This window comes from Nicotiana tabacum, chromosome 7, assembly GCF_000715075.1.
Source record: "Nicotiana tabacum cultivar K326 chromosome 7, ASM71507v2, whole genome shotgun sequence".
NCBI lineage: Eukaryota > Viridiplantae > Streptophyta > Magnoliopsida > Solanales > Solanaceae > Nicotiana > Nicotiana tabacum.
The window spans coordinates 20,394,651-20,405,824 of NC_134086.1; the positions used below are offsets into that span (position 1 = coordinate 20,394,651).

General features: G+C 37.7%; 1 protein-coding gene and 1 long non-coding RNA gene across 2 annotated transcripts; one reads left to right on the forward strand and one right to left on the reverse strand.

Moving 5' to 3' along the window:
* Positions 1-1,540: 1,540 nt before the first annotated feature.
* LOC107770342 (serine/threonine-protein phosphatase PP1 isozyme 2) lies at positions 1,541-7,977 on the forward strand. Its single transcript, XM_016589640.2, has 4 exons — positions 1,541-2,099; positions 6,141-6,700; positions 6,799-7,014; positions 7,377-7,977. The coding sequence occupies exons 1-4, from the start codon at positions 1,925-1,927 to the stop codon at positions 7,398-7,400; spliced, it is 975 nt and encodes a 324-aa protein (XP_016445126.1). The 5' UTR covers positions 1,541-1,924; the 3' UTR covers positions 7,401-7,977.
* On the reverse strand, positions 1,608-4,391 carry LOC142182650 (uncharacterized). Its single transcript, XR_012711515.1, has 3 exons — positions 2,989-4,391; positions 2,834-2,907; positions 1,608-2,790 (listed from the first exon to the last, which is right to left on the reverse strand). It is a non-coding gene; the product is annotated as an uncharacterized LOC142182650 (long non-coding RNA).
* Positions 7,978-11,174: the final 3,197 nt, after the last annotated feature.

Sequence of the window (11,174 nt, forward strand, 5' to 3'; positions counted from 1 at the left end):
CCCATCTTTTTCTTCTTCTCCTTTGCATTTTCAGTGTTTCCAGGTACACATTTCAAACCCAACTTTGGTGTTAACCGTAACAATTCAAAAGCATGAAATGAAAGGAGTTTCCTGAAGAAGATTTAGATATTTGTTTGTAAATGTTTGTGATATACTGACTTCAGATTGTATAAATTGATTAGTGTGATTCATGTAAGGAAAGATTAATTAGATAATACTCCATCAAGTTTAGCCTCTAGCTTCTTAGTTTGTTTGCTGGTACAAAAATATAATGACACAATACAGAGAGGGCATGGAGAATTAGTATAGATTTTGACTAGGATTCCCGTTCAACTGAGCGACATGCATAGAATAGAATATTTCCACCTTGCACAAATGTTTCTTTGTTCATTTTAGTTTTCTTTTATCATAACTCGTTAGGCAGTACATAGTATTATGTTCAAATCCCGTTAGTGACAATGCCTAGTAGTTAATTCCTTTAATTCGACCCCAATCAGTCTAGTAAATTTCAATTCAAGAAATGTTTGGACACAAGTATAATGTTGGGTCAATCTCGAGTGTAATTTCTTGGCCCAATTAAAGTATGTTTCATGAGTTATGACATCCCTCCACTTTGTAAATAATCAATCAGAAATTGATAAGAATCCGAATTAGGCAAAAGCCTATAGTTGAATTAGCACGTACCTTTTCTTCTAGTTTTAGAGACAAACGCATTAGAAATGTAGCCACTTTAGGATATCTTTTCTAAAAATAGAGATGAGCCTCGCCAAATAAAGTGCAACAATTGTGGGGCCCTCCATAAATAACCATGATAATTATCTAGAACTCAAAATAGGCCATTTAATAAATTTCATGGCTTTTCTACAAAATAATAACGCGTTAGACTCTTTAGGCACGGTTTAAGTAAATTATATTCTTAAAATCGGGTGCACATTGATGTGACCCAAATTCAAGTCTCAACGGAGTCAAAAATGTGTTAACAACTACGGGTGCATTGATTGTGACGTGGTTCGATATGCATTTTCACGACGTTGCAATTCTGTAAAATAAATGATAATAATAAAAGCGGTTAAAACTTAATAAAAGCACATAAGTCACAACATGTATTTAAATCAGATATTTAGCCATTATAACAATTTAAGCGACCGTGCTAGAACCACGGGATTCGAGGGTGCCTAACACCTTCCCTCGGGTCAACAGAATTCCTTACTTAGAATTTCTGGTTCGCAGACTTTATTTGGAAAAGTCGAAAATCTCCTCGATTTGGGATTCAAGATAAACCGGTGACTTGGGACACCAAAAGCCAAACCTTTCCCAACTGGCGACTCTGAATTAAATAAATAATCTCATTTCGAATATTGTCACTTAAATTGGAAAAATTCCACCCGTGCATTTCTTACCCCTCGGGGCGGGGCGCGCAAAAAGGAGGTGTGACAGCTGTAATGTTACATTTGCACAACCACATCTCCGTAATATTTATATAGGCGGGTCGCTGTCTTAATTCAGGCATCAAATTCACTTTCTTTGGCCATTGCCACACAGATAATACACTACTCTTTCTGTCACATAAAGAGCCATTTTCAAGCTCCACCCATTACCATTAATCCCATTTCCCTCTTTGACTTTAATTCCCTCTCTCTATCTATCTTTCTTTTCTTTTCTCTAATAATAAGATGCCAATCCACTATTCCACTCCACTTTATTCTCTACTTCTTCTCCTCAACTTTCTTCTTCCTTTTTCATCACCATAATAATCCTCGAATCAGTTCTACACACTTTACCAGTTTTCTTTTAACTGTCACAAGTACACGTGTCTTGTAAATGTGTTCACAAAAATTGGTGTTTCAAACCTGTCAACTTTCTTCTGCTTGATCAATCTTGACACAGAGAGAGAGAGAGAGAGAGTAGAGTGAGGAAGAGGGATATGGGTTCAGTAGATTTGGATGATATAATAAACCGTTTAATTGAAGTTCGACATAGACCAGGGAAACAAGTGCAGCTATCTGAATTCGAAATCAGGCACCTTTGTCTCAAATCTAAAGAAATTTTCTTGCAACAGCCTAATCTTCTTGAGCTTGATGCACCTATCAAGATCTGTGGTACATGCACTCCTTTTAAAATTTTCATGTAATCTCTGTTCTTTAATTTAATTTTTAATGGAAGTTGATTTCCCTGAAGTGGGTTTGAGTTTGTTGCTGCAATTCTTAAAGTTGGTTTCTTTTATTTTATATAAAGATTTCGTCTTTGATTCTTTTTTCTTGCAATATTGAATGTTGACTCCTGAGGTTTAATGCTTGAAGTTGATTCTGTTGATTTCATTCATGATTATGTTGGAGCAGGGGTGACAATTTGAGTCCACACTCATTTAATCTGCCCAACTCGCCACCCGCCCATTTGTCAAACTAAGTCCATTTTGATCTCAGCCCATTTAAAGATAGACTGATTTTTATCCCAAAATTAATCAATGAGTAACTTTGCTAAAATATCTTTAAAATTATTACTATATTTTTGTTTGATATGTTATATATGACCATAACAAAAGAAAAAGTATTTGATAATTAAAAAATTCATAAGAAAACAATAAACATTAATTAAAGCTTGGTTAGAGTTGGGCGGGTTGGACTATGACCCAAATTTTAGGGGAGAAATTCAAAAATAGCCAGATTTACAAGTGGTCATTCGAAAATAGCCACAGTTTCAAAAGTAATCGAAATTTAGTCACTTTCATGTAAAGATAAATCTGAACAAAAATATTGTTCAAAATACGGAAAAATACTCCAGTATAATATACTGGAATTCCAGTATAATATACTGGAATTCCAGTATAATATACTGGAACTCCAATATAATATATCGGTCAAGCATAATATACTGGAGATTGGATTTCTCTAGTATATTATATTGGAACTTTCCGCATATTGGAGTTCCAGCATAATATGCTGGAAGTTCATACACAATGCACTGATCTCCAGTATATTATGCTGGAACTTTCCGTATTGCAGCAAAATAGTAGCTATTTTTCAATGACTTTGCAACCGCTGACTATTTTTGAATGACCAATTTTCAGACTGGCTAGCCCGTGCTATTTTTACAAATTTTAGCCCATCTTTACCAGCCCAAGTAACTTTTGACTCAAGCCATTTTGATCCACCCAAAATTAGCCCACCCCACCCATTTGACACCCCTAGATTGAAGGGTGTCCAAGGGTAGGTTGATGCTTACCAAGAGACTGCTTGATTTACTTCACTCATGTAAAGAATGCATCCTCTACCTCTTACAATCTAATTTCAGAAGGTTTTCAAATGCTATTATGGCTGCTGCGTTCCCTTTGACTTTCAATTCTCCTCTTTTTTCCCAATAGAGCAAGACAATTAATATGCACCACTTTCTTTTCTTTCTGCTCGTTTTGCTCTCCCTTTTATTGGATAAGTAATCATAGTATTGTTGAATTAGCACTAAGTGAGTGCTGATATGTACAAAATTGTTTGATTACAAATGATGAAGGCAGTTCCTAATAGCGTGTGAAGGAACTCAAAACTCTATCTAGATTGTATACATCTATTAAGTTAGTCCAAAAAGCTAAGAAGTTCAAACATTTGTGAAATGAGTGTGTGAAAGCCTTCAAGACTATGATAGTTCCTTTCCTTCCATATTACCCCATCGGATGCAGGCACGTATAAACTATATTGCACCAGACAGTCTTGAGCTCTCTCCCCTTTTTTCTCTGATCAAACCTAGACTTTAATCTCGATTCTGGAACTCATTGTTCAAACTAAAGATCCACTGTTTGGGTCCTTAATTGGTTCATTCTCTTACCTAATTAAACTGAGCTTTCCTTTTAATGCATGCAGTCTCTCTAGATGGGCATGCAATTAATATGTGGAGTCCAACTTAAATCGTTGTTAGTTAAGCTTTTATCGAGTTGTAAATGCTGTCGGTCATCTTGAGATTTACCAATTTTCCTGTCATCAGTTCATAAACTAATAAAAGTGTTTTGTTGTTTGTCATAAATTCCAACATGCAAACCGAGAAATTCTATTAGTTAACATGAAATTTCACCTATTACGGTTGTAGAATGAACCAGCAGTATCTTCTAGGTTTGCTTGCACGTTTTTCTGGAAAACAAGTCTTCCATTATTAGCTTATACATCCTCATTCCTGTTGAAAATAAGTAACAGTAGTGCAAGAAATTAACAACTAAATTCAACAAAGAAAATGCAACTTCAATCTTTAGTTATTTGTTAATCTTATATTCTAAGTGCATTTATTCAACTGAGATTTTGCCCTTTTTGTGTTGTGAAAATGGAAGTAAAAGACCTAGCATTTTTACCTGACTTGTTCGAAACTGAACAGTAAGCAAAAAAATTTAGTAAATAAAAAATAAAAAAGGAAGAAATAAACTTAGCAATTGGCAAGTCATTAAGAACATATTTCTATGTTAACATTTTCCAAATTACGGTTTTACAAAGCCAATATCAAACTGACTTGTCACTTTCCACTTTTGAATACCAAAATCTAAGTTGCTCAGACACGGGTGCGGACCTAAAGGTCGGATCCTTCGAGATGTAAATTCTAAGATTCGGGGATATGAATCCTAGTACGGGGATCTGGCTAAAAATAATTCAAAAAAATAAAAATATAAAAATATCTTTAAATTATGAGAAGATTTGTGGAAACTAACGTATAGCTTATAAAGTGTGAATTTCTTTTTTATTCTCAAGTTGTAGATAAATAAAGAATTGATTTCCTAGATAAGGTATGCTATTTTCTTCAAATTTACCGTAGTTTTCGTTCTGATTTCGGGAATCAAATTGTATCTTGTCTCAAATTTTTCCGTCCGTCGTGGTCAAAGTAGCCAAATTGTTTGATCATATCCGGTACGGATCCCATATCCATACTAGTGTCGTGTCGACACGGGTGCGGCACCTAAACTGCCATGTCGGAGCAACTTAGATCAAAATCAAGTAATATTAAAAAGCGCGGGTTTTATGTGATTCCGTTTGGTTTGGTGTGTTTGGTCAGTTTTAAAATATAAGTTAACCTTTGGTGAGATTTAGTGGGGCACACATTTCTTCGGAGCATTTTGATTTTGATAATATGAGATTGGTTAGACAAGTGCATAGATGAGCTGATCAACGGACCAATGGTGTTGGTAAATTTGGCAAACTGGTTGTTAACAATGATTTGAAATTCAACTATCAATGCGCATTTTTAGTTAACTGTTAAAGAGTAGCTTTTGGAGGGGGGGGGGGTGGTGGTTAACTTGTTTGGGTAGGTAATGACATGAAAATCTGAAATTACTAGCATCTTATGATTGAGTTGTCCTCCCTTTCCACAAGAGAGTTTAACTGCATCCGTTTCCACACCTAAGTATTTCTAGTACCTACTCAGCAGGAATTCTTAAGATCAACCAAATATTATCCAAATATAATCTATTCCGTAGAAGTACAGTCAAGCTTGGACCTCTTGATACAAGAACCAGCCACCTTGCTGGTTTAGGTCATACCTTTTTGGTAGCTACGACAAGACTGGCTGAAACTGAAAAACTAGTGAATTTACTATTCCAAATGGTGGCCAAGCGGGTTTTCATGGCATAAAGAAACTATTAGAGTTTTAATTATCCGCTTTCCTTTTTCTCATTATCTTCCTCCTAGTGGAAAACCTTGTAAATCCTTCCTCAACAAGAAAAGTTGGTTAGCAGTGTAACATCAAGAATTTTCTCGTAAGTTGCATCATCCATATTTACATCCCATATCCAATTAAATTTGGTTGTAAAAGCATCGGTTCAGCACTCACAAGTCACTTACACTCTGCACTTTTGTACATTTCGTTTGACTGAAAGCGCTCTCTCAGAAGATCTAAGCTCAGTGTATTCTTTGCTTCAAGGTGTGCATGTATCCTGATTGCCATTTTTTCCCCATTTATTCAATTTTGTTGTTAATTTTGGTATAGTTCTATTTTCCAAGTTGCCCTCGTGTCTTTGCTTCTCATTGTCAGTTTTGGGGGATCAATATTTGGTTGTAACCCCTTAAAAGATTAAAATATATGTTAAAGCATTGCTTGCTATTTCTCTCTCTTTTTTTTCTGGAAGAAAACATAACTTCTTATCTAATTCTTTTCATTGTGCCATGCTTGGCTAGGGGATATCCATGGTCAGTATTCTGATCTTCTGAGGCTATTCGAATATGGTGGATTTCCTCCAAGATCCAATTACCTATTCTTGGGCGATTATGTGGATCGTGGGAAGCAGAGTCTGGAAACAATATGCCTTATGCTTGCATATAAAATAAAGTATCGGGAGAACTTTTTCCTTTTGAGGGGAAATCATGAATGTGCTTCTGTGAATCGTATATATGGATTCTATGATGAGTGTAAACGAAGGTTCAATGTTCGGCTGTGGAAGATATTCACAGATTGCTTTAACTGCATGCCTGTGGCAGCTCTGATTGATGAAAAGATATTGTGCATGCATGGCGGACTCTCCCCCGAGCTTTATCATCTGGATCAGATAAGGAACCTGCGCCGACCAACTGATGTTCCAGAAGCTGGACTCCTTTGTGATCTTTTATGGTCAGATCCTAGTAGAGATGTTAAAGGGTGGGGAATGAGCGATAGGGGCGTTTCCTATACCTTTGGCCCAGATAAGGTGACAGAATTTCTTCAGAAGCAAGATCTTGATCTCATTTGCCGTGCCCACCAGGTTCAGAAACTGAGTGCTTCCAGTTGTTGCTTTTTCCTTCCTTTTCTTTTCAGAATTTTGTTTCTTAAAATTTTATGGTTTATTTGTACTTAATGTAGGTTGTGGAAGATGGATATGAATTTTTTGCTAACAGACAGCTAGTGACTATTTTCTCAGCCCCTAATTATTGTGGAGAGTTTGACAATGCTGGTGCTATGATGAGTGTGGATGAGACACTGATGTGCTCTTTCCAGATATTAAATCCGGCAGAGAAGAAGCCTAAGTTTGGATTTGGAAGCACTACTTATAAAAATGGAACCCTAACAAAAAAAAAGGTAAATCTTTCTCGAAAATAACTTCCTTTTCTTCAGTAGGAAATACTTTGTATTCCCGGAGGCATTGGGTCAATGACTTTGTGTAAATTGTCGCTACGCAGGCCACCTCTGGAATTCATCAGTAGTCTTAGAATCCAATGAAAGTTTCACTTTTGTCTACATAGCATGTCTTGTGATCTTAGACTCCTAATCCAGTCAAAGCAGTTGGTTCCATTTGTATTTCCTTCCTTTCTCAGAGGCATCCTTGTGACTACTTATTTTTGTGGCTGCAGTTTTGCTTCTTCGTGTTCATATACATTTTTTATTTCTCAATACTCTCTTGTTAGTGCTATAGTCTAACATTACATCTAAATTTCTTGCAGTCATTTCTTGGTAAAATAGGATGACATGGACCAAACACTTCATTATTATCACCTCGTCACATGCAGCCTCTTGTTAGCTTCGTGGCATGCAGCCTCGTCTGACGTTAGACTCGGGTTGGAAGCATCAAAGAAGACTCAGAAGATGAAGATACCTATTCATAATAGGAATCGGCAAATTTGTGACAATTCTGATTGATGTGTATCATATAAACCAAAATCTGGTGAACGCAGCCTCTACTATTCACCAGCAAAAGATTTACTAACCTTTTCACTCTCTTATTAAGGGAACTTTCGTGTGCAGTTTTATACAGGGGATGGATTATACCAGTTATGTATAGGAGTGTAAATGAGTCGGTCTGTTTGTGAACAGAACTTCAGCTCAAGCTCGTTTATTGAGCGAGTTGAGCTGAGCTTGTGCTCACATTTCAGCTTGAAATAGTTTTCAAGCTATGAAACTCAGGTTGTTTGTTAGTTCATGAACATTTTACATTGCAAAAATATGTATCTGTTTATGTGATCTCAACATTGAAAGTGAACTATGAGGTTCATTAATGGGATTAAACGTGCACATCTTACTAGCTAAATAAATGGTCTTCATCGCAATTCTTTCTAGGGTCTTCATCGCAACTCTCTCTCTCTCCCTCCCTCCCTCCCTCCCTCTCTCTCTCTCTCTCTCTCTCTCTCTCTCTCTGTGTGTGTTCTCTCCCAATATTGCACTCGGTTGGAGATACGATTGCTGCTGCTGCTGTAAAACAAGCCGGAGACGTTTAACAACCACCTCTCGGTTCCAAATAAATTGAGATCGGTTATATGAATTCTCACATATTATGTTACTCCATTTAAATTCATCTCAGATTAACCGGAGGTACTCACCAATTACCATACGAAAGTAGTTTGGGAACTTTGCTGTTTCTTCTAGTCCTGCTATTCTCTCTTTTTTTTGCCCCAGCAAACGCATTTCAAGGTTGACTATTTACCAACTATTTTCAGACTAGGTTACTACGAAAACTGCAAGTGTTGAAAACTATGTTTGGAAAATAAGGTGAAAATGATTTTTGAGGTGAATATATTAGTAATGCATGCTTGGGAACTCTGAGAAACTTCATTGCTTGTCCTGTATTTGCCGATTAATATTATTGAGTATTAGTTACTAATTAAGAACACATGAAAGATCTACAGTTTCTTTAAAAGATTTCCTTATTGTGGACTTTGTACACACCATGCACAGTAATTACTAAATTATTACTTTGTCAAAAAAAAAAAAAAATGAAGCCCGTAAACTCATTGTCAGTTTCTATCATAGTGGAGATTGCTGTGAGGAGATCCTTATGCCGGAGAAGATTACTTCCATTGATCGGGAAATCAAAAATACAAAAAAAAGTATTATATTTCCAACACTCCGGATGGGCGGAAGGATCTATATCCATCCCCAGCTTCCTTTTAATCCGCATCGAAAAATTTAGTCTTTCTCTACTAGGAGGCACCAAAGGAAAAATGGGCATACTCTGATTCGATAAGCCAAGGGAGACTTAGACAAATGTATCAAATTAATACTATTATAGTCAGACCGCAACAAAACAAGAATCTTCTGCTGAAGGCTGCTTTGTTTAGGAAGATGTGCTCTTGTTGTTTTCTTGCTGCTGCGGCCTCAATACAATTTTGGCTATCCTCTCTCTTCTTTTGCGTGCGGCCCGTGATATTTTGATCCTTTCTTTCTTTCTTTCTTTCTTGCTCTATTGCTTTTTTTGAGGGCCTCCCGGACCCCATTGTCAATAGTGTTCTTTAGCGGGAGGTATGTCTCGGCTAATGCTTTTGTTTCAAATAAAAGCATCTGCTCTTTCGGCATCTCTTTCGCTTGTCCAGTAACCTCTTCTTTCTCAAAAAGAAAAAGTAGGAACCCGGTCTTGACGCCCCTAAACAATAGCAATAGCAGGAATCCTAAGCTACGATACGCGAAGGAATGGTTCCATGAATCATGGGAGGATCTTAACAGATTTCTCATTAGAGGACTACTATGACTACATCATCGTCGAGGCGCCCCGGTCTGAAAATGCCAGGTTGGTTGACAAACCCAAGGGCAAAGCCAGGGGGAGGGAGCAGCCGAAAAGGATAGTTCCTGAGGTTCTAGAAAATAATAAACAGGAGCGTGGGTACATACAAACCTGACGGATGGGATAAGAATCATTTTTTGGGCGATCAACCAACCCAACCCCAACACCGACTCGGTTTGGAGCGAGTTTGCATATTAAGTAAAAATAAAGAGAGAAACCTACTTCCGCTCGGTTGCTTATAATAGACCAAAGAGAGGCACTAATAGAGTATAGCAAGTTACTCGTAAGATAGCAATAACTTGATTGCAAGCTTACCAACCAATAGCTACAATACTAATTCCACCAGTCATATTGATTTGATTAGCTTACTGTTCGCAAAAAATTTCGTGTATGAAAATTAATAACTGCAATCACGAAACAAATGTAAAGAATTTTTTTTAATAAGACTTGTAAGTATAACTCTGTGTATCCCCTGATTCTTGACTCTAATTTGTTTTCCTTGATTCGAGGGCTAAAGCAGCGTATTTCTCGAGCGCAGGATGATTTGGACCTCCTTGTGATTTACTTGATCGTCAAGAAGAGTTAGTAGCGCTTTGGATTGATCACGAGGGACTTCTCTTGATCACTCCTTCTTGTTTTCTTCAATTCGAGGGACAACGTAGTGTATTTCTCGAACGAAAGGAGTTCCTTGTGATGTGTTGAATTTTCAATGAACTTCCATCAGCACTTCAGATTGATCTTGAGGAAGAATGTCTCGTGGATCTCTCCTTGCTTGTTAGAGAACCTTGGAGAAGACTATTACGTTGATCCCTTCTTGTGATTGATTTTAGCACTAGCATGGTTTGCTTCGGCCGTGTCATTAGCGTCAATGATGATCTTTCCATCTCCCACCAACGTCATGATCTTCTCTTTTAAGATGAAGCATCTTGTTGTAGGGTGACTGACGATGCGGTGATATTTGCAATACTTGGGATCATCCACCTCTTTTAGATCTTTCACCGCGTTGCTGAGATTCAACGATTCCATCATAGGCCCTTTCTCTACATCCTAGAGATCCTATAAGCTTTCGGGGCTTTGTAGAGATGGGAGCGGATTCAATGAAATAGGAGGTTCAAGTGGTTCATCCGCTTATTCAAGGGATATTCTAAAAGGAAAGTATGCTATTCGTCGGTGAGGGATCTATGGTAGCTCGTCTATCTCTTAGCATCGATGGCAGGCCTACTTTTATAGCGTGAGACTTCCTTTGCCTTTGAAAGGTTGGAATCCAGGAATCGTGGACTGGAGCCCTTATTCTAGGTCGATGTGCCACCAATACATTCTACCTTTGAAATCTGGCTTTACCTGGGCCGCTTCTCGACTGAGATCCCTTCGATGGATGTCACCGTGCTTGCCTCTTCTCAACTGGATTTGGCTTCTATTTAAGACTTTTTTAATATTTAATCTAACTACTAGCATCGGTCCCGGCAAAGACCCCTCTTTCGTTCGAGCAAAGGGCGCCTAACTTGAAAGAGGAAATAAGGGTTTTCCTCGATGCGAAAGAGCTAGATCAGTAGTTTATCTGGGACGAATTCCTACCTATTTTTCTTATTAATGGTAACGAAGGTATGCCAAGGGAAGCTCGGGCCAACCTATGTCTCAGTAGCTGCCCGAGAAAGGACCACTCAATCCAGACAGGTTCTCACAACTACCTTTCAAACAGGACCTCGAGAGGCAAACCGTGGAAGTACCGCTAGGTAGGGAGCGCTCC

What these genes read in the sequence shown, in the direction of transcription:
- LOC107770342 (XM_016589640.2), top strand. Translation starts at nt 1,925, where the DNA reads ATGGGTTCAGTAGATTTGGATGATATAATAAACCGTTTAATTGAAGTT. An exon ending in TGCACCTATCAAGATCTGTG is followed by an intron (nt 2,100 to 6,140) that starts GTACATGCACTC and finishes ATGCTTGGCTAG; the next exon opens with GGGATATCCATGGTCAGTAT. An exon ending in GAACCCTAACAAAAAAAAAG is followed by an intron (nt 7,015 to 7,376) that starts GTAAATCTTTCT and finishes AATTTCTTGCAG; the next exon opens with TCATTTCTTGGTAAAATAGG.